Below are 22,983 nucleotides of genomic sequence, written 5' to 3' on the forward strand. Positions count from 1 at the left end.
TCTAGGGGGGAAAGGTTGGGGCGGGGGGAGAAAATCCCGGGGCAAAATGAGGGCTCCCTCCGCCCAAATAACGGGACGCCGGGGAGAGGGGGGTTGGGGGGAGAGCAGCCCTGGGGAGGAGGAGGAGGGGGGGTGGGGGGGGTGGGGGGGAGGTTGGAGAAGGTCTCCCCCCGCCAAGTGCCGCGGCCCCGCTCCCCTCCCTCCGCCCCGAAAGCCCGAGGATAGAAGCGGCGACTTGCCTGGGGTGTCCCGGGGTGTCCCGGGGAGCCGGGGCCGGCGCAGCCCGGGCGGAGGAGCCGGGCGGCGGCTGCTGGGTCCGTCCACCTTCTCCCAGGCTTTCCGCCTCTCTCTGTGTCTGTGTCTCTGTCTCTCTCTCTCTCTCTCTCTCCCTCTCTCTCCGTGCCTCGCTCTGCCTCTTTTACTCTCTGTCTCTTCACAGTCTGGGGAGTAAAATCTGGATGATATACATACCGAGCTTGCTTTTTTTGTCCGATTTAATCTTATTCGTTTCACCTTTTCACTGACCAAGAGGCAGGACCGAGAGTTTATTTGGAAAGAGGGAGAGAGAGGAAAGGAGCCCACTGTTGCATAGTCAATAACATCCTTTTTATCAATGCAATATACAATAGAGACGGCTTGGCCCAGGGACTCATTGAAAATCTCTTCATTATTTCGGGACAAAATCAAGCGTTTATTCTGATCTCAGAAATGATGAAGGATTCTCCTCTCCAGCCGGCTCCCAGCCTCAGATTTCAGAGCTGACAGAGAAAGAAAAAAAAAAAATGCGATCACGATACATCAAAGTTGAGGGCTTTTTTTTTTTTTTTGGCTTTAATGAAAGCAACATCTCTTTACAAAAAATAATAACAATAAAACTTTTGTCATGTATTTCATCCCCTTTCCTCCCGCAGGTTTTTCCCCCGGCTTCCAATCTGATTATAAACTTTTACAGGAGCTGAGAGGAGGGTAGGGTGTCGAGTTGTTTTGGGTTTTTTTTGGTTGGGGTTTTTTGGGGGTTTTGGGGTTTGGTTTTTTTACAGTTTGTTTCCTCTTTGTCATGCACAGTCTTTTCGACCCAAAGCCAATTTCAGACCTCTGTCTGAAGAGGGAGGTTTCCGGGAAGGCAGCCTTGTGAGAAAGGAAGGACAGAAATTGGAAAGAAGGGGGTTCTGCTCCCCGGTGCGGTTTTCTATTAAAAATAAAGAAGGGAAAGGTGAGGGGGAAAAAAAGGAGTAAAATAATAAAAGACGGGGGTGTGAAAGGCCGCAGACAGGCAGGGTGGGGGAGCCCCCCCGGCTCCCCCGGGCCGGCGGCTCCTGCCCGCTAGATGGCAGCCGGCGCCAGCGATTCCTGCGCCGCGCCGGGGCCGGGGCCGCGGAGGAGCGCGGAGAGGCGCGGAGCGGGGCGGAGGGGCTCGGAGCGGGGCCACCGCGCCGTGTGTTCCCCGCGCGTCCCACCCGCAGCTCACTTTGGGGAGGGGGGGGTCGGGGGGGAGCACTGCCCGCAGCGTGGTTGGGGTTGTTCTGGCCCTAAAAAAAAAAAATTAAAGGAGGGGGGTGGGGGGGGTGGTTTCCCACGCGGGAAGGCCAGCGGGGCGGTGGGAGGAGGGTGGGCATGTTAGGTGAGGAAAAAGGGGTGAGGGCCCGGCTGCCAAAATAGCCCAAAGTGGAACGGGAGCGGGTAGAGGTGTAAATGTGTGCGCGGACACGAGTGTGTGCGTGCGGGGGGTGTGTGTGTGGGGGGGGGGGGTGTGCGCGCACACGCACTCCTGCTCCTCCGCGCAGCGAGCGCGTTTTCTTCTCCATCATTAAAACCCCCGGAATGGCTTTTGGAATCGTGAAGGGAGAGAGAAATCCCGGGTTCAGACGTGGAGGAAAGTGGGGGGGGGGGGGGGGGGGGAGGGGGGGAAAGAAAAAAAAAAAGAAAAAAAAAAACACCAACAACTTTTCACGGGGAGCCCACATCGTTCCCTTTTAATTTCCCCTTTCCGCCTATCGCAATGCATCCTCCTCTGTCGATGTGTGTGCGGGGGGGGGGGAGAGAGAGAGAGAGACCGTAGACGACCCATACTAATCAGGTCTCAAAGTAAATAGCAGCGCAGGGCGATCTCAATGTAAATTGTGCTTGTCAGAAGAATCCCCTCTCCCTCCCTCCTTCTCTCTACCCTCCCTCCCTCCCTCCCTCCCTCCCTCCCTCCCTCCCTCCCTCATTCCCCCCCTCCTCCCCTCCCTTCCCCATCCCAGTCAGTAGGTAGCGGAGAATATAAAAAAAAAAAAAAAGGGGGGGGGGGAGGGGGGGGAGCGCTGGGGGGGCAACCAATGGAGTGAAGGAGGCTTGGCTAACCTTAGCCTCCCATTTTCTCTCCCCCCAATTCAGGGCTCTGACCAGTCAGTCGCCTTTGATTATCAGTTGCCAGCAGCCCTTCTCTTGGCTCCTTGACACGAGCTCCATATAAGGCAGCGATCTCCATAGAAACGTGTCAGTTTCAATAGTAGTGTCAAAGTTCACTATATACAGACATTCGCGCAGATCCCCCTTTCGGAAACATTGCTCTGCTAGGCTTCCCGTTTAAACGCATTCATTTTTTGGGTCTCTCTCTCTCTCTCTCTCTCCCTCTCTCTCTCCCCCTCTCTCTCTCTCTCTCCCCTTTCTTGCATATTCTATTAGTTGTGTGCTTCCCCCCCCCCTTCATCTCCCTCTTCTCCTTCCTTTTCTTCTTTTTTCCACCCTTCCTCCTTGTGTCTTTCGCTTCATTCCTGCAGGAGAAGAGAAGAAGAGAGAGGTGAAACTAAAAAAAAAAAAAAAATCTCGGAAAGAAAGAAAAAAGGGGAAAAAGCAGAGAGAGAGAGACGGGGGAAAAAAAAAAAAGCCCGGAGAGAGAGAGAGAGAACGCGTTCACATCTTAATACCGTTATTATTTTGACTATTCTTGCCTATTTTTTTATTTTGGGGGAGGGCTTCACTTCTGGCTGATGAGTTTTTACCCGAAATACTTTTTTTAGGCAAACAAACAAAAAAAAAAAGAACCTTTTTGGGGGCGATTTCCACCGATTTTTTTTTTCTTATTTTTTTTTTCCTCGCAACCGACATCGTGCGCTCTCACAGAAGAAGAAGAAGAAGGAAGGGGCAAGAAAGAGGAAAAGAAGAGGATTTATTTACCCGACCTACTTTGGATCTCTCTTTTTCCTGCGCGTGTCATTATTATTCCCGTTCTCTATTTTTACACTTCGCCGTGAATTCGTCTCCTCTGCGAATTTAGTCACATCCGATTTTTTTTTTTTTTTGGCGAATTTTTTTTTCTCTTTTTTTTTTTTTTTTTTTAAAAAAAAAGGGGGGGGGAGAGAGAGCGCGAGCGAGCGAGAGAGACAGAGAGCGAGAGAGAGCAGCTCGGGAGAGAAAGAGCAGCGACCGGCAACCTCCTCCTCCTCCTCCTCCTCCGCCGCCGCGACAGGAGATCAAACTGCCTCAGCTCCCCGCCCGCCTCCGCCGCGCTCCCCGGCTCCGCCGCCCTGCATGGCTGACGGCGCCCTGCCCTGGACCTGGCCCCCGGACACCTCCATGCCCTGATCGCCGGCCGACGGCTCCTCTCTCCACCTCCCGCCTCCCCGAGAGCCCGCACCGGCGGCACCGGCTGCGGCGGCGGCAGCGGGAGCAGCCTCCGCGGGAGCGGCCGGGCCCCGGCGGCGGCGAGCGGCGAGCGGCGACCTCCTCCTCCTCCTCTTCCTTCCCCTCCTCCTCCTCCTCCTCCTCCTCCCTCTCCTCCTCCTCCTCCTCCTCCTCCTCGGCGGCGCGGCGGCTTCCTCTATGCCCGCGCATCCTCCGCGCTCGTAGCGCCCGCACCGCGTGTGCCTGCGCCCGCCTGCGCGTCTGCGTGTGCGCGAGTGGGGAAGCGGTGTGCCGGGCGGCGTGCACGCGTGTCTGCCTGCCTGTGCGGGTCCGGCGCGGTACTCTCCTGAATGCCTCTCCCGACAGCCTTGTTCGCCGTTTCTGATTTTGCAACTTGAAGTGGTCGGCGGGGGGGGGGGGGGGGGAAGGCGCGGAGAGGAGAGGCGGCGAGAGCCGGAGAGAGCGGGAGCGGAGGGGGGAAGCGACCAGGCGGGGGTATTTTAAAGAAGGGGGGGGGGGGGAGCGCAGGAAAGGGAAGGGAAGGAAAGGGAAAGGGAAGGGAGGAAGAGGAAAGGGGGGGAAGGAAAGGAGAAAAAAAAAAAGAGAGAGAGAGAGAGAGAGGGAGAAAATCCTCCGTCGCCCCCTCCCCCTCCCTAAAAAAAAAAAAAAAAAATTAGCGAGAGGAGGGGGGCTCGCGGCGAAAAATAAATAAAATAAAGAAAACGGCAGGAGCGGCTCCAGCCGGCAGCAGCGGCGGCAGCAGGGCAGCGGCGGCGGCGGCAGCCGAGGCGGAGGCAGGCGGCAGGCAGGCTCCCCCCGCTCCCCGCTCGCCCCCGGCGCCCGGCCGGCCGCCCCCCGCCCGCCCCCCGCCTCTCTCCCCGGCAGCCCGCAGCGAGACGCGCCGCTCCCCAGCACTTTTTTGGGCCCGAGATATGGCAATGGTAGTTAGCAGCTGGCGAGATCCGCAGGAAGACGTGGCCGGGGGCACCCCGAGCGGCCCCAACCCCACCGCCGCCCAGCCGGCCCGGGAGCAACCGCCCCAGCAGCAGCAAGGGGGCTCGGCCGCCCCGCACACCCCGCAGACCCCCAGCCAACCGGGACCCCCCTCCACGCCGGGCACGGCCGGGGACAAGGGAGCGGGCCAGCAGGGCTCGGGGCAGAGCCAGCAGCACATCGAGTGCGTGGTGTGCGGGGACAAGTCCAGCGGCAAGCACTACGGCCAGTTCACCTGCGAGGGCTGCAAAAGTTTCTTCAAGAGGAGCGTCCGCAGGAACTTAACTTACACATGCCGCGCCAACAGGAACTGTCCCATCGACCAGCACCACCGCAACCAGTGCCAGTACTGCCGCCTCAAGAAGTGCCTCAAAGTGGGCATGAGGCGGGAAGGTGAATATTTCTATCCCTACTTATTGCTATTTTAACCAGCGCTGCCTCTTCCCCCCGCGGCGGTGCGGGCGTGCGTGTGCCAGGGCTCTCCCCTCTGTCTCTGTCTCCCTGCCTTGTGCATACGCGCACACACCTATATGCATATACATATATATACACGCGCGCACACGCGCAGATATATGTGTATATATATATATATTTACGGCTCTCCGTGGCGATCTAGGTCTCTCTCCCTCTCTATTTCCATGCACACGTCAATCTCTCCCTCTGCCTGCACTCCATCTGGCAGCTTTGCGCCAGGTTTTGTTGTTATTGTGGATGGTGGTTGGTGGTGTTTTCTTTTGCTTTTCGGTTTGTGCCTCCTGCCCTCCCTCCCGCTCCTCCCCACCCCCTTCCCCGGCACCGCCGCGCTCGCCCCTTCCCCGCTCATTGTGCCCGGAATTTTACCATTATTACCGTTATTATTATTATTATTACTACTACTACTAGTACGATCGCTCGCTAAATATTTATCATTTAGCCGCTGTCTCCGCTCCCGCGCGCGTGTGAGTGTGTGTGTGTGCGTGTGCGTGTATTTGGATGTGGTTTTGTCTATTGTTGGCATGAGACCGGGGGGTGGGGGGAGATACATCTCTCTCCCGTACGAGATGTGCTTCCATTCAGCTTCCTTTTCCCCCCACCACCACCACCCCCCCCTTCCGCCCCATCATTTCTTTTTAAACCCGCAACACTTCTCGGTAGATCCATTTCCCAGCCTCATTCATTTTATTTCCCCCCACCCCGAAAGAAAGATGAAAGACGTGTAAGTAGGGAAGAAAAGAGGAAAGGGGGTGAAAAAGAGGAAAGGGCAGAAAAAGAAAAAAAAAGAGGGGGAAATGTACTACTCTATCTCCGCTTCCCTGTGCTTCCCGGTGCCCCGGAGTGTGCTTCTGTGCGAGATTTGGCCTTGTTTTCACTCCATGCGTTCAAAGGAAAGTTTGTGACTGAACCGGGTTTCTGTACTTCTGTCATTTCTTTTTTTTTTTTTTTTAGCACGCTGCTCATTTTATTTCTTCATCAAACTCCACCCTCTCCTTAAAGCCTGCATACAAATCGCGATTTATAACCTATTTACCGGTCCTTCTCATTTTAGCAGAATCCGCAGCCTGCATCTGGCAGCGGGCTCCTCACCATTTCCAACTGCTCTGCTATTTATTTATTATTTTTTTCCTCCTCCTTTCCAAGAGTCGCTGTGGTTTTTCCTTGCGTTCAGGCTCATTCTCGCGTAGGAAGATTTCCTGCCCTCCTTTCTCCTCGAAATGTATTTTCTCGGTTTACAGTTAAAGTTTACCCTGTGACTGTCGTTAAAGATGTCTTAGAGTCACATCAGCGAAACAGTCAATTTTGCGGAGCGGGGATTACTACTGCCTTAATTGGTTTTAAAATTATATTTTATATGCCACAAGAAAAGGAATGAAGCTGCTCCAGATCTGAAAGAGCTCGCAAATATGACGACTTCATTGGTAGCTTCAGGGGCTGTTGGTAGGCGTCTGGGAGAGGGGAAGTGGGGGGGAGAGCCAAAAAAAAAAAAAAAAAAAAAAAAAAGAAAAAGAGGGAGAGAGGAAAAAAAAAACAAACCCAAGTTAGAATTGTGCTCGCAGTTAATTGAAAAATAACTGCCAAGTTTACAAGCAGATTGAAGAGGGGAGAGGTGGGCTGGAGGGCAGGAGGAGAGAGGTCCGGGCCGGGAGGCGAGGAGGGCTGGTTGAGGGGGGGGGGAGGAAAGAGAAAGTTGAGAAAATGTGTGTCACGCCGGCGAGAGGAGTGATGTGGGTGTGCGTGTGTGTGTGTGTGTGTGTGTGTGTGTGAGGGTGTGCGGGGAGCCAGCCCGAGTGGCCGCATCTTCCCCTGAAGTTACCTTTGTTTACATGGCGTGCGGCTGCTCAGGCTGGCACTGATGGAGCCAAACACACGCATTACACACACTCTTTAAAAAAAAAAAAAAAAAAAAAAAAAAAAAAAACAACTTTGGTCAGCTTTCGGGACTCGAGGCATGCTTACGCTCTGTGTGGAGATGGTTAATGAATCCAGTGTTTTTGCAGTTGCAAGCTTGTGCATTCACTGTGCAACGCTGACTGCAGGCTTTTGCAGTGGCAACAGCGCACCAAAGATATTAATTACACCGTCCCCTTTTTTTTCCACGAATGTTTGGCTATTGTAAGTTCGGACCTTTTTGTTTTATTTCACCCCTTCCCTTGATAATATTTAATCTTTCTCTTCCTTTTAGCAGGGAGAACTTTGCTGGGCGGGGGATGGGGGGGGGGGGTCCTCTATGGAAAGCTGGTTCTGTGTAATAAAGTTAGCAATGGGGAGCTGGGGGGCTGCGACCTGTTCCAGCTTGAAGGGCAACGACGCGGTATTTTTGAAGAAGACGGACGCATTTATTTTTATGAATTATTTTATTTTATTTTTTTTTAAAAGCGACACAGCAGTTCACTTGTAAATCTCAGTGCTACCAGGGCAATCGGCTGGGATCCACAACAGAGCCTGGCTATATTTTTAACAGCTGGCTGTGATTTTTAACCCCACTTTCTCACCACCCGGAGGATTTCTTTGATTTTTCTTTTTTTTTCTTTTTTTTTTTTTTACGTGCGGGGCTGCCTTTTGTTGCGAGAGGGGCGGGGGGCCGGCGTGGGGGGGGGAGTGGGGGGTGGGATGGGGGGGTGCGGATTTGTCTTGTTTGCCTTGGCTTTTTTTTTTTTTTTGCTTTCTTTTTAATCTGTGTTTATTTTGTGAAGCCTGTCTGCATTTGTGGGGGGGGTGGAGGGATGTTGGGGCTTGGCTGCCGCTGGGCTGGGGCTGCCTGAGCAGGGGTCGGGGCCGATGCTGCCGGGGCAGGGGAGGGGGGGGTGGGGGCGATGCAGGTCGGCTGCAGCTGCCCGGCTCCGCATGCCTCTGTCTGTCCGTGTCTGTGCGTCTGCCGGGGGCGAAGCGGGGAGGATGGGGGGTGAGGATGGGGGGGAGGAAGGTTGGGGGGGGGGGTGGGGGGGGGGGGAGAAGAGAAAGAAGCCCGGCATTGTCTCCGGCTGGCTGGCAGCGCCGCCGGGGCGATGCCTGCGATCCTCCTGGATGCACATTTCCTCTCCTTCTCTCCTTCTTTTTGTCAGCGGTTCAGCGAGGAAGGATGCCGCCCACCCAGCCCAACCCCGGCCAGTACGCCCTGACCAACGGCGACCCCCTGAACGGCCACTGCTATCTCTCGGGATACATCTCCCTGCTGCTGCGGGCCGAGCCCTACCCCACCTCCCGCTACGGCAGCCAGTGCATGCAACCCAACAACATCATGGGCATCGAGAACATCTGCGAGCTGGCCGCCCGCCTGCTCTTCAGCGCCGTCGAGTGGGCCCGCAACATCCCCTTCTTCCCCGACCTGCAGATCACCGACCAGGTGGCCTTGCTGCGGCTCACCTGGAGCGAGCTCTTCGTCCTCAACGCCGCCCAGTGCTCCATGCCCCTCCATGTGGCCCCGCTGCTGGCCGCCGCCGGCCTCCACGCCTCCCCCATGTCGGCCGACCGCGTCGTCGCCTTCATGGACCACATCCGCATCTTCCAGGAGCAGGTGGAGAAGCTGAAGGCGCTGCACGTCGATTCGGCCGAGTACAGCTGCCTGAAAGCCATCGTCCTCTTCACCTCAGGTGAGGGAGGGTGGGGGGGGGGGGCGAGGGGGGAGAGAGGGAGTAAAAGGGGAAAAGCGGGGGAAGGGGGAGCGCCGTGGAAAAAAAAAAAAAAAAAAAAAGGGGAAGAAAACAGCGGAAAAATGAAAAAAAAAATTAAAATTGAAATTTTTTTCTAAAGAAAAGAGGCGGAAGGCCGAGGTAGCGTGTACGGCCCGGGACAGGGATCACCCTCCCCCTCAGGCTCCACCGATGCCCAGATAAGCACCGATGTCCAAATGAGCACTGATGCTCAGACAGGCCCCTTCCCCGCCCCCGCCAAAAAAAAAAAAAAATACTAAAAAAAAAACTAAACACATAATATATATAAAATATCAAATTAAGTGGAGGCGGTGGAAACATGCATGTTAACAATTTTTCCCTGTGATAGATGGTTCGAATTAACTAGCGGGAAAGTGCATTAGCGTCGCCTTTGAAGTGCTCTGGTCGTAGCCTATAAGAATATAATACGTCTTCTATTATTGTAACCTGCGAGGGAGAAATTTATAAACATCAAAGGAGAACGATATGGAGGAAATATAGGAAATAGAAACAAGGCGAGATAAGAGGCCTGGCGGTGTCATTTTTTAATTATTATTCTAATTATCGCCACGATGGGGCTAATTGCCACTTTTTCTGCTTGTTTGTTTTTCTTCCCCCCCCCTCCTTATCCCTCCCCCCTCCCCCACACTCTCCCTTATCCCCTTGCTCCTCTCTTGTCCCGGTTTCTCCCCCCTTTTCCAAACCGGTCTTCCCGGTTAGCGGTAACTAAATAGCTCCGATAAATCTGGCTTAAAACTAGGCCGAGGCAAAATTAAAAGCATTCCCGAACAAAGATGGCAAATCGTTCAAAGGCCTTGTTTAACAGTAAGCAGTTTATAATCCATCAATATATGTTGCCTTTCATGCATGAAAAATAGTATTTACATTGTATTAAAATGACTCCTAAATTTGCACAATATTGTAATGTAGCAAATGTAGTATTAATATCGATTTGAACATCAGATAATTTATTTAGACAGGAGTATCTAATTTGTATGCAGGGTGGTCGGAGACGTGTACTGTGACTGCCCCCTTTTACTTCCAGTGCAAATGCAGTCTCGCAGCCTTGGAGGGGAATATTTCTTTGCAGAGGATAAAGTGCAGATCTTAAAACAAATGGAAGATTTACTGAATAGCCGGCTCGACATTTTAATGTATTTTATCTTAATAAGTCTTCTTGATGGAAACATGTTTTTCAAAAGTGACAAAGAGACCTGCCGGCATTTATCAGGCTGATTTAACTCCCCAGCCTGCCCGCAGACTCGCAGACTTTCCCTTCCCATTCCTTTCAGGACGCTCCTCAATACACACGGACGGCCGGGGACAACCCTTTTGGATTTTTTAGTAGGAGTCTTATTATTATTATTGCTATCAGTACTATCTTTTTTCGCTCAGACCCAACTTTGAGAGATTCTTCCCAAGCAGAGGTGGGGGGTGCTGGCCTGTGCCTCGGCCCTTCCGCCCACCAAAGGCCCCGGGAAGGCAATTGCCACAAATGTGAACAAATTTAGGGGGTATTTTATTTTACTTTACTTTATTTTATTTTCTCTCTCTTTCCTTCGTTACCCTCCCCCTCTCCCCCCTCACCTCCCCCCTTTACCTTCCCCAAAAGATCGACCTTGGCTATAAACGCGGTCAGTGGCTTGAGAGGAGCCCTCTTTTCACGTACATTAGGGACAAATGCCGTAATTAAACGTTTGCGAGGGGAGAAGCCCCTTCCCACAACGGAGCGGAGCGTGAATGGGGCTGAGGAAGGGGAACAATAATATTATTTTGGAGCAGGATCGCACGGGGCACCTCAGAAAATGGAAATACAGCTGTCAGGAGTAATCTACCCCTTACCCCCATCCACACATTTCCACTTTTCACTAAACTTGTTTTGATTGCTTAGCCAGAGGGGAATTCATGGGAAGCCTTTCTCAAAGTCATCCAACTTTTAAACAAACTTTGACTGATGGAAAAGACATTTTTAGGCATATTGTCCTAAGTCCTTCGCTAAGGACTAAGTATTTAAAGCTGGCATGGGTTTCTCCTGTTGTGGTTTTTACTTTCGGGCTCCGGATAGCATGTATTTAATCCGTAAAATTCTGGACACCGTCCAACGACTGGGTCGTGACCCAAAACCTGCTTCTTTCTTGCCTGCTTTTTTCTTTTCCTTTTTTTTTCCTCCTCTCCCTTTCGCCCCCCCCCCCCCCCAAACTTTAGAGTTATTAATTCCTACACCTACCTTTTCCTCGTCATAAACAAACGTTTCCAGGAAGGGACCGAGCCAGATAACATAAATCCAATAAATCTATTTGCAGAGCAATAAGAACTTTGATTTCTAGTTAGATGCCAGCTGATTACATCTATATTTTCTGAACACTAAACTCTTCTGAACGCGTAACATGAAATACATTCCCGCCACTACAAAGGGGGAAGGCTGGAGTGTGCTGAACAGTAATGGTTATTTATTTACATAATTTCTTTTCCATAGACTGCAGGAAGAAATATAGAGCTTTCCCTTATTGACACACTGCCATATAAAAAAACAGTGAGGCACACACAGGATTTTCACATTAGCCCACTTTCTGAGATAGAATAATAATTCACCTCTGGTAAACACGGATTGCATTATTTCTCCCATGGATTGCACCTCTCCGGACTCCGTAATCTAATCGAGCTGTGCATCCCTTAATTATTATTAGTTTTAATCCCGTTCTGAGGGGAGAGTTAAGCCTTCCCACCGCCACCTTTAACGATGCGGAATAAAATCCCGGGTAAAGGCATATGCCAGACCATTTAAAATAATTAAAGCTCAATAGATATTACCGGCACGAGAAAATCCCGAGTGTTTGGAGGTCTGAGGAAAAACCCAAGGCGTTATTTTTCCCAAACCCCCCGCTCCCTCCCCAGGCTGCCGCAGCTTCCCCATCCACATTGTCCAGTGACCTGCAGTTATAGGTGCACTTACCGTAAATATCTGATAAATATTTTACTAACCTTAAGGGTATGACATATGGGGCATAAAGAAAAAAGCCCTGCTAGGGTGTCAGTAAGACCCTTTCATATTGCATTGTTTGGAAGTTGAATAGGATCCTAATGCATAATGGGAAGATAATGCATGTAAAATAGCAAGATATATGTAAATATGGAGTGTGATTTGTGGCAATCAACATATGAACAGGCCTGTGTTTTTGATATATATTGCAAACAAGAACAGGCCCGAGCTTTTGATAGATATATATGTTGCAACCTGGTGCTTTAGATGTTGCAAAATATCCTTGCATTAGAGGTACAGTATGGATTAGCAGAGCAGCCTGGCTCAGATAATTGTATATCTGAGGGATGCCAAGTCCGCAGCTCAGGTCAAAGGTTCTCCTCCTCAGAAGTTCCTGAATTATGGCTTGTTTTATTTGTATTTTTGCTCGAGGCCATAGCATTGTAGATGAAGGTGTTCAGAAATCTTTGTAAAGCCAGTTCTTGATGCGGGAAGACTTAAAGTTCAAAAATGCAGTTGCGACACATTTTTACACATTTTTTTTTGTTATTTTATTTTTTGGGGGGGGGCTTTGAATAATTTGTTGTGTCCTTCCAGGGTCATAATTCTACATTCACAATTTTGTAATGTCCTTTTGGGGGCCATTAACATGCATTAATTCATATACGGATCTATATATTAGCAAAGTCTGGCTTTGATCTGTGTTAAACCGCACTGCCAGCTGACTGCCTCCCTCTGATCCTGATGTGTTTTGTTGTTGGGTTTGGTTGTGGGTTTTTTGGTCTTTTTTTTTTTTTTTTTTTTTTAATATTTATTATTAATCTCCGAAACAATGTGAATGGTTGAAACCATCCGGGGCATACCCACCACTTTTCCACCACTGTAGTTTCCTGCGCAAGTCTTTCCCCGAGCAGCCCGTGGACAATTATCCCCTTTTTGGGGGCTGTGTCGCACGTAAATGTGCGTGTGTAAAGGCGCATATGCATCTATACCTCTCCTCGCGTATGTGTGCACACACGTACACACAGAATAATGCACCTCGGTACCAGCGCAGGGGTGTGAAGGGTTTTCTCCTCCCGGATTAATACGATTTTGCCCAGGTCGTACCGTTCTGCAAGGTGCCGGGGGGGTTGTTTCTGCCCGTATATATACGCGCCATAGGGACCTATAGGATCCTATAGATTCTCAGGCCGCATTTCGGGCAGGCTTCTCCCCCCACCCCCGCCGCAGCCGCCCCCAGCTTTGTGTCTGCGAGCTGCAGCCGCCGGCTCCGGCGACGAGACCGCACCGACCCCGCCGTTTTCCGCCGGATTTACCTCAAAAAAAAAAAAAAAAAAAAAAAAAAAAAAAAAAAGCGGGTCCGTTTTGCGGTGGCTGTCGGCGCGGTAGGGGCAGGGGGAGGGGGGGACGACCCCCCCTCTCCTCTCGGCATCCCCCGGCCGGCTCCCCGCCAGCCGCTGCGGGTCCCATCCCTGCCTGTCTCTGATGCGCAGCCATGTCAACAAACTCCCTCTGCCTCCCCCTGCGTGTGCGCGCCTCCGCTTCTTATCTTTATTATAGTTATTAGTATTATTGTTATTATTTTCCCCAATATCGCCCTTTTTTCCCTCCCCCTCGTGCTGTTTGACGGAGGCTGGTCCCGCTGAAGGGCTGCCCGGAGTGTCCCGGGGGGGTGGATGAGGGGGTTGGGGGGGGGGGGTGTGTGTGATGGGGGCGCGTGGGGAGTCTGGGGGGTGCAGGCACCCCACCGCATCCCCCGCGGAAATACCCGCGGGCAGGTCGCGTTGTTTATTCGGCGGCGGTGCGGGATGGGGTGGGATGGGGGGGGGGGGTTGGGGATGGGATGGGATGGGATGGGGGGGGAGGGGTGCGCCTTTAGGGGCGCCCCCCCATCCCGGCGGCGCTTTCCCCTTGCGCTTCCCCGCCACTAACCATCTCCCCCCCTCCCTCCCCTCCTTCCTCCTTCCACCTCCTCCTCTTCCTCTCCCCCCCACCCCGCGCCGCCGCCGTTCCGCGGCTGCCTCCGCGGGCGCGGATGCGGCGGGGCAGACGCCTGCGGCCTGTCGGATGCTGCGCACATCGAGAGCCTTCAGGAGAAGTCCCAGTGCGCGCTGGAGGAGTATGTGCGGAGCCAGTACCCCAACCAGCCCAGCCGCTTCGGCAAGCTGCTGCTGCGGCTGCCCTCCCTGCGCACCGTCTCCTCCTCCGTCATCGAGCAGCTTTTCTTCGTCCGCTTGGTAGGTAAAACCCCCATCGAAACCCTCATCAGGGATATGCTACTGTCGGGGAGCAGCTTCAACTGGCCTTACATGTCCATCCAGTGCTCCTAGAGCCCGGCCCGCACCCCCGGCAGAGAGGCGGCGGAGCGGCGGAGGCGGGAGCGCTCGCACCGAGGGGCAGTTCGGGGTGCGGGGGGGGCCCGGGAGGCGGACACCGAACAAAAGAAAGGGCCGAGGAAAGGCGCAGAGGTGTGGCCGTGGTGGGGGGAGAAGGACGGACCCGGCGTGGGTCCGCGGAGGTTCGGGATGTTGCGCTTTTTTGGTTGGTTTTGATTTTTTTTTTTTTAATTTTTTTTTTTTTTCGGAGAGGAGGAAAAAAGAAATAAATAATAATAATAAAAGAGACAAAAAAAGCAAAAAAAAATTTAAAAAAATAATAAAAAAAAACAAACAAAAAAAATATGAGTATTGAGGGGATATTAATCAAACCTGAAGGGGATACTGGATCTTCCAGGATTTATTGTGGACTGTTGTTGATATATGCTGTACAGTAACAAACAAAACAAAACGCGTTGAAACTGAACTGAACCTTGTGTAGAATGAAAAAAAAAAAAGAAGAAAAAAAACAAAAAACAACCAACAAACGAGCAAACAGACAAACAAACAAAAATTCCACGCGCAAACACTTACCACGAGCATTGTTACTCATTTTGTAAAATATTAGTCTTTATTTTCATTTTTTGTAAAACTTAAAACATCGTATGCGCATAAAGGAAAAAGAAAAAAAAAAGAAACGAGAATTAGGGGAAAATAACATTTTCCAAATAATTATAAAAAAAATTGTCCTGTGTCTATGTATCTATATCTGTTTTGTATTTTTTTCTGGTTCCAAACCAGGTTTCCTGTGATTCTATACTAATAATTTTTGATATAACCCTTTGCTTCTTATAATGAGTGCGATATATGTTGTCGAAGCTGTTCTTCAAGAATTAAAATTGAAGTGAGAATTTAAACAAAAATAAAAGGATTTAGCAAAAAAAAAAATCAACTTATCACCCCACAACCCATGAGTCTTGTTGCTTGAAACATGCCAACAGTTCACCAAAAAAAAAAAAAAACCTAACAAAAAACAAACAACCAAACAACAACAGAATCTCCCTGGATTTTTAACTCCTGTACTGGTGTCAAAAGGGAGAACTTGAAAAAATGCTTGTGAGGGGTAACAAAGTTGTGTAAACCACGTGATGTTCCAAAACTGACTTGACTGTGGAAGTTTAGGGCTGAGCTGTCAAGGCCTAGGAGGAGTGAGCGGGAGGTGCGGCGCCATGGTGATGGTGATGATGATGATGATGCCATAGGTGACCTTGCTTGGCTGGGGCTGCAGGGCAGACTCTCCATCGAGGCCGACGGGCCCCAACACGCCGGCCTACCCTTGTGTGGTTATTTTTTTGGAAGCACTTTTCCCCATCAGCTGGAGTTTCTGCCAAGTTCACACCTTGCTGCTTTGCTCTTAGACGCCATTGGCATGGATTGAAGTCGCCGTATGCCACCACTGCCGCCCGTGCAGCGGGAGGCATACTGTCGCCCTGACTCCTGCTTGCCGCTGGCATGGTGGCTTTCTGCTTTTGTGGGTTTGGGGTGGGGGGGTTGGTTTTTTGGGTTTGGTTTTTTTTTTTTTGGCTTCTTCTCTCTTCTTTTCCACCCCAAAGGACTCGCAGACCCCGGCGTGTGCTCCGGCGCGCACACCTTATTCTTGCTCTCAGCCAAAACATCCCTCTCACTGTTTCTCCTCACTCCAGTCACTGCGCGTGGAGGCTATTCCCAGCCCATTAATATAGAAATCCAACTGGATGCTTGCTTGTTGGGTGGCGAGCCAGCGCGTTCCGTGCATGTTTGTGTGCCACGGCCACGCACAAAATGTGGGCCATGGCCCCCCACACCGTGGCCACCCACCGCAGGGGCCCGAGCTCTAGTGCCGAAAGCCCTGCTTCATTTTGGCTTGTCCTTTTTTGCAAAGAAAATTAAAAATCGTTGTTGTAATGGAGCTTCTTTGAAGGTAAAGGCTTCACAATGCTTCTAGCTGGTGGTGCAGATCTCTGTAACAGCTTTCAGTGCATTAATGTTTTATAGGATCTGAGACGGAGCTGTAAGAACACATACTACCAAGGGAGCTCTTTCTTAACGTATTAATAAAGCTGGATCTTTAAAAATAACATTCCCCCCCGCATGCAGACACCTCCTGTGCCCTCCAAACAAGCCTGGATGAGGCAGGCTTTTCAGTTTGTGGAGTCATGGGCAATGTTTTCCTTTTAATTTGCTGTCCTCCATACTCTCCTTCTCTCCCCTCTCTCCCTCTCTCTCTCCTTTTTTTTTTTTTTTTTTTTTTTTTTGCATTAACAAGATCCTTCAATCCAACCCGCTTGGGGTTTTTAATATTCTAGGCGCAGCAGATCCGAGGCGAGAGCAGCTCTATACAGTAGGCACTTATAGCTGGATAATCAACATTGTGGGCAGATCCTCTATGGGGGTAGAGCCCATTTCAGGATGGGGAAGCGGCCTGTATTCATAGGTGCTGTGTGTGTTGGGGGCTGGGGGGGGAACGGATGATTTCAGACCTGGGCACACAAGGAGGGGAATTAGACACCCTCCCTTTTCTCACTCACATGGACGCTGCATAGGCGACAGCTTTGTTCCTGGCCCTGGTGGCCTTCCCAGGGCAGAGGGGGTCCAGCAGCCCCTCCGGGCTGCCAGCGGGGAGCGAGCGGGGATGCTCAGCCCCCAGGAGGTGCTGGAAGCAGCTCTTCAGCATTGCTTTTTGGTGGGATGGGTGACTGGGGACCCGGCTGGATTAAGCAGTTAAAACCAGAAACAAACAGAACAACAACAACAACAACAACAACAAAAAAGAACACCACAAAAAGCAACAACAACAACAAAAACATCACAAAACAAAAAACCCAAAAAAATTCCAACAAAACAGCAAAAAAAACCCAACATAAAAAAATAAACCAAACAAATGGGGATATCGGAAGAGAAAGACAGGTCTCAGTTTCTTCCAATGAGATGTAAATATATTCATTACAGTGTTATCCCACTGATGAAAACAGATAAACTTTTTCGTAGGTCAGAAACGTATTTTTCAATTAATTTTCATATTTATGAATAATAATAACCCACCGATTGCCAAGAAACTTGCAGGTGTAGAGGAGGTGTACGAGATGCACTTATTTCCATGTATGTGCCTAGAAAGAAGTGTTTCAATCCCTTATTAAACTTTGCTTATAAGATGGTATCGTGTTCTGAAGTGTTAACTACCCCAGTCTGCGTTTTGTCGGTGGATGTTTTCTTTTGCCACTCTCCAGCCTCTTGGGCACTCATACGGCGGCTAAAAATATTGTACGATCGCACCACCGAGTGCTATTTGCTGGGGGGGAAAAAAAAAAAAAAAAAAAGGAAAAAAGAAAGAAAAAAAATAATAATATGTGAATGTGGAGAGGGGCCGGGGTCCCTCTGCAAGTTTCTGCTGACTTGTTAGTAAGCTACAATATACTGCTTTTAAACCAACTCCAGCTACATTTCTCCTGCCTTGTTGTCGCCGGGGGCCCGGGCGCTGCCGCCGGGGCCTCCGCGACCCCCCGAGCTCCTCAGGGGGGGCTCGGCAGGGTAGCCTCCTCCATCCCTTCATCCCTCCGTCCCTCCCTGCCGCGCAGGGCTCCGCGGCCCCTCCGTGGTCACCAACCGCTGCGGCTTCAAGGGAAGGCGGGGCGGGGCGGGTTGGGGGTGGGAAGCGGGGGTGGTGGTGGGATTTGGGAAGGGGGAGCGACCCTCCCACCCCAGCCCCGCGCAGGGGACCCGCTCAGGGCACGGCAGATACAAAGGGCCCCCCCACCTCTTAGCTCCTCGCTAACTAGCTTGCCTCCTCCCACCGCCCAATTAGGCCTTTTCTATATATTCAATCGAATAAATATTTGGAAATGCAGCTAAGTGGCAGGTTGAACCCCAGCTGAGGCGGGGGGTGGTGGTGGTGGGGTTGCCGGCAGTGGCAGGGGCAGCGCCGGGGGTCGCGTCCCCCACCTCCTCCCCGCAGCTCCTCCGGCTGCCCGGCGAGGGGAAGGGGCTGCAGCTGCCCCTTTCCTGGGGCTTCTTGACACCTGCTCTCCCCGGTTGGGAGCTGGGGGGGACACACACAGCGTTTGGGGGGGCTCTGCCTCCATCCACCCTCTTCACCTGCAGGGGAGTGGGCGAGGAGCCCACTCCTAGGTGTGGGGGAGGAATGGTAACCCCGACTTCCCGCGGACGCCTGGGAATTAGGTGGAATTGGGGGGCTGGGAGAGGGGTGTGGGGATGGGACTCGATGGCGAGTGGCCTGTCCCACCGCCACCGCTAAAAGCGACGGGCCCAGATGCAAAAGGCTCCTTCCCCGGGGGGGTAGCGTGGAGGGTCCTGCGTGGGAAGCTCCGGCTCGGGGTCACCGGGCGGCAGCAGAAGTCATGCAAGAAAAAAGTCAATTCTGCGTTGCTTCACGTCGTTCGGCGCCCCACGCAAAGAGAGAAATGCATTTGATCCATCGGAAAGGGCTTAATAGACCCTCCGTGTTGGTTTGTTTTTTTTTTTTTAATTATTATTATTTTTATTTTGTTTTATTTTAAGTTAACCTGTGGGTATGGCAGCCGGGCGTCCCCTTCCCAACAGGCGGCAGATGTGCCTCGCTGCCGAGGGATGCCCTGGCTGGGACGGTGGCCCTGGGTGGCCGGGACGGACCCTCCGACGGACGGACAGAGGGACGGGGGGGGAAAGGGGGGGTCAGGGCTTGCCGCAGCCGCCCCACCAGCGGTGTCCGGGCGCGCAGCCATTCATAGGCAATGCCCGCGGACGCATGTGCACGGCTATTACAGGCACTGTCGACATGCTTCCTCCGGTTTCATGGGGCATTTTGACTATTCAAAGGGTTAGTTTTTAAGTCTTGAAATAGCGAGTTTGGGATTCCCCACCACCCACCCACCCTCCCTTTTTTTTTTTTTTTTTTTTTTTAAGACCCGTATCTTTACCCTGTCGGCTCTCCACTTTACTGGGAGAAACAGGAATCCATCCCCCCGCCCTGCCCCACTTTTCCTCCCGTTTTTTCCATCTTGGGACTAATTTCATAAACGGCGTGACCTCCACGAATCGTGTCTATATATTTGTTTTAAAAGGCCCCCTTTCTAATTGGCTTCACAGTCACTGACTTTGACGTGAGGTTTTTTGTTGTTTTTTTTAGACACACTCCCCTTTTTGATCCTCAGTGGGTCAGAGCGGCTGAGTGTTCTGCAGTGATTCCGAATGACAAATAAATACATTTCAGAAGCCACAACTCTCGGCTGCCGTGGGCAGACCCCTGTTCCATCTTGCCCGGGTACCTTGCAAACCGGCGCCGGTGGCGTGGGGGATCCCTTTTACGAGAAAGCGTTTTCGAGAGGAAAATAATAAAAAAAAGACAGAAGGAGGTATGGGAGAAGAGAAGGATAAAAGGTTTAAAAAAAAAAAAAGAAAAAACCCAGAAGGATAAGAGAGGAGGTGAGCGAGAGGAGAGATCCGAGAGCACAAGTGGAAACTAATAAAACTCTTGTTAAAGTGCTTGCTCAGGATCCATGGCGTCACCAGGTCTTTTACTTAGGAAGCCAAAGAGTTTTATTCCTAAATGAGTTAAAGACCCATTTACCTCTGTCGTGTTCTATTCATCAAGCCACAAGTCGAGAGTCCCTAACATGAAACTATTTGTTTGCTTACACAACCAGCTGGGTGCAATTTCACGTCTGAGATATCTATCTGAAAGCGCCTCTCATTTATTATCCTTACTTGTCAGCGAATCCATTTTCCAACTTTTTTTCTCCCCCCCCCCCCAACCCCCTCCCTCCTCCTTCTTCTTTCATTGAAGGCTCCGGGTTTAAATGCTCCCTTAAATATTTAAGCACCTACCCCTTCCCCCCTCTGATCACCTTCAGCGCGAAATAGCCGGGGAAGGAGGCTGGAACTGCAGAGATGGGGAAGGCGGCCACTGCCCAAGGTGACTCCCTTATCACAGCTCCTGCCCCTCTATCCCTCCCTCTCCCTTTCTCCCAAGGCCTGTCTGACAGTCTTTTGGGGGTGTTCCCTCCCTCTCTCCCTTTCTTTTTCAAGTGAGGGCATTCCGGCTGGACATCTTCCCACGGTTCCAAGGAGCAAGGTGCAGCCACCTGAAAAATAAAATGACATTATCCAGCTGTGGGGAAGGGTCGGAGACAGGAGGCACCCCCCCGCCCTGCCACTTTTCGGGGACGGAGGGGCAGGAGGGGGCGCAGGTTGCCCTCTCCGGGCCGATGTTGGCCGTCACCCGGATTCAAGGGCTTGTGTGCGGAGGGTGGTAGTGGTGTTATTCTGATGAAGGCTTGAGGAGGGATGTCAGGATCTCTTCTCCCACCCCCACGTGGCTTCCACTAGAAATACAAAGACAATACGTGAAACGGGCCCGATCGGGTTGTAAACGTAATTGCGAGGAAAGAAAACAATTAACAAAAGGGACAGTGGGAAATTGTATCTCCCCTCCCTTCCCTTACCCCCAATTTTGAAAAATCAGGATAATGTGAGTAGTGTTTCAAAGCAGGACCGTCTGGCTGACAAGAGACTCACTGTTAGTAATCTCAATGATGGCTGTATAATAGTGTATATACATCTCCTTGTCTGCAGAACCCTCCATCAAGCTTAAAGCAATGGATCAAATCCAAAACTACAGGGTATAAAATATCCCCAGTTGTTTAAAAAAAAAAAAAAAAAAAAAAGGAAAGGGAAGAAAGGATGGGGAAGGGCGGGGGGAGGCTCCTTGAAGGAGAAGCGGGATGGTGGCTGTAAGCTATCCTATTGTGTTGATTTAGGAAGACATTTGCCGCATATAACGTTTAAGGCTGGTCATATAATCGCTCGGCCAAATAAATACAGCACCGGCCAAAGCGTGGGGTGCCTGCGAGGAGGGAGAGGGGGGTACACGGGACGTGTTGAGGGGGGTGTCAGAGACCCCGCGGTTGTGCGTGTGCGTGTGCCGGGAGGCAGCCCAGGCTGCATCCCGCTCGCCGAGGGCTGATTAGCATTCCCCGGCAGCCCGCGGACCTGCGCTGACAACTAACAGAGATATCCAGCTCACCACCAGGCCTTCTCCTTTTGTCTGCAAACCCCCGCCAGCAGCCCCGAACCCCCGCGCCTCCGCTGACCCGCACCGCTGCCCGCCGCCCCCCCCCCCGCCTTCCCCCCCGTCCCGCACCTCCCCGCAGCCTTACTTTTATTTTTTTATATTTTTATATATATATATATAGTTAACTTTTTGTTCCCCTTCCCCTTTGGACACGGAAGTGGGGAGGGCTGCCCACGGCCCCCAGCATCCCCACGCCCCTCGGGGTTCCCAGCAAGCCAGGTTTGCCCTCCCCCCGCCCCCCCCCAGCCCCCCGCGGCCTTTTTTTTTTTTTCACTTTTCCAGAGAAACTATTTGCGCTGCGGCATCCGTGGATTCCTTCAACAGACACACGAGTCCCCCTGTTTGCTCTCCTTTTGTCTTCCCCCCCTCCCCCGGGCTGTTTTTTCGGGGGTGAGATATCCTTTGAAGCGCTGGACCTGCTCCGCGTAAAGAGCCGGTAAAGAAGGAGCTGGGACTTAAATCCACAGGCCAGAAAAGCGCTTTAAACTCCCAGTTTTGAGCCAAACTGCATTTCTGAGCGGCTGAAGAGCCACACAAACTTCCAGCAAAGTAGCTGCGGCTCCCTGAAGTGATAAATAAAACTGGTCAGGTACTTTCTTTTTTTTTTTTTTCCAGAGCGCCATACAAATTGGTCCATGTTGACAGATGTTTGTCACTTGGTAACTTCTTTCCAAGTTTTTTCTTTTTTTTTTTTTTTTCCCCTCCCTCTCCCCTCCTCTAAGCCTTCTTCCGAGCTTGCTTTGTTGTTTTAAAATATGCATGTCTCTCAGGAATGCAAGTCACGAGTCCAAACTTCGTGTCCAACCTCCCACAAGAAATGATCCTTTTATAGGGAACCCGATATGTCTCAATCTGCACTTCACTCAAAGCCTCTGGATATAGGGCACTGGTCCCTGCTCAAAAATAACTCCGCTGAAACGCCTTTTCCACCTAAAAAATCCCCACGAATGACTCCCAGGGAAGAAATATAACTCCCATAATTAAAGGCGGCAGCGGTCAGAGGGGAATGCAGCCTGGAGGAAAGGAGGAAAAAAAAAAAAAAAAAGAAAAGAAAAAGGAAAAAAAGGGTGGGGGGTGGAAGCAGAGAGCGAGAGAGTTTTTATTTCTGTGTCGGTTGCACTGGGCCGTCATTAGCAGCAGGTTTATCAAGACGAGCCTCTGGTGCAGCTCCGTGTGCGTGGGGAGAAGGCGACAGCCCGTGAGGAGCAGAGACGAGGAGGGATGAAGGAGCAGAGAAGAAGAGGAGGGATGAAGGAGCAGAGCCCAACTCCGAGAAAAAGAGTAAGTGACCCTCAGTACAATGCAGGAGCCAGGGGACCGCCGGGCTTTCAGTCGGCGGCCAAAGTTGGCTGGGGAGTGCGAACAATGGCCATGGGAATAGGGAGAGGAGCGGGACGGGACGGGACGGGGAGGGCGGGGGGGGAACACGGGGAGGGATGGGGGGGGAACACCGGGATACCCGGCGTGGGAGTGAGCCCCGGGGTCCCAGCGCTTCCCCGTGGGGAGCCCGGGCGGGGGGCGGCGGGGGATGGGGCCTGCCTCGGCTTATTTACGTGGAGGGGGGAAAAAAAAATAAATATGTAAGATTTAAAAAAAAAAAATATGAGGAGAAAGGGAGAGGGAAGGAGGGAGGAAGGGAGGGGAGCGAGAGAAACTTCCCAAGTGATGAGAAACAGATGAGCTCCCGCCTGGGTCACGTTTGCTCCCCGGCCCTGATGTGAAGTGACGTCAGCAGTTGCATACCCTATCGTCGTCAGAGCAAGCGGGACGGAGAGAGGGGCCTTCCCTCTCCCTCCCCTCCCTCCTTACCCCCCCTCTCTGTCGGGACAAACTTCCACCAGGATTATGGAAAGCCGC

The 22,983-nt window shown here is 51.8% G+C and overlaps 1 protein-coding gene across 3 annotated transcripts; it reads left to right on the top strand.

Moving 5' to 3' along the window:
* Positions 1–4,124: 4,124 nt before the first annotated feature.
* Positions 4,125–17,406, top strand: NR2F1 (nuclear receptor subfamily 2 group F member 1). Of its 3 annotated transcripts, XM_074569496.1 has the most exons (4): positions 4,125–4,992; positions 8,139–8,666; positions 13,756–13,943; positions 14,028–14,154. In XM_074569496.1, exons 1-4 carry the CDS (start codon positions 4,539–4,541, stop codon positions 14,034–14,036), a joined length of 1,179 nt encoding a protein of 392 aa, XP_074425597.1. In that variant the 5' UTR covers positions 4,125–4,538; the 3' UTR covers positions 14,037–14,154. The 3 variants fall into 3 exon arrangements, with proteins under 3 accessions (XP_074425597.1, XP_074425596.1, XP_074425598.1); XM_074569495.1 differs by having other exon boundaries at positions 4,126–4,992; positions 13,756–17,406; XM_074569497.1 differs by lacking the exon at positions 4,125–4,992 and adding an exon at positions 5,035–7,188 and having other exon boundaries at positions 13,756–17,406.
* The last annotated feature ends 5,577 nt before the right edge of the window (positions 17,407–22,983 follow it).

This window comes from Larus michahellis, chromosome Z (assembly GCF_964199755.1).
Source record: "Larus michahellis chromosome Z, bLarMic1.1, whole genome shotgun sequence".
NCBI classification, from domain to species: domain Eukaryota; kingdom Metazoa; phylum Chordata; class Aves; order Charadriiformes; family Laridae; genus Larus; species Larus michahellis.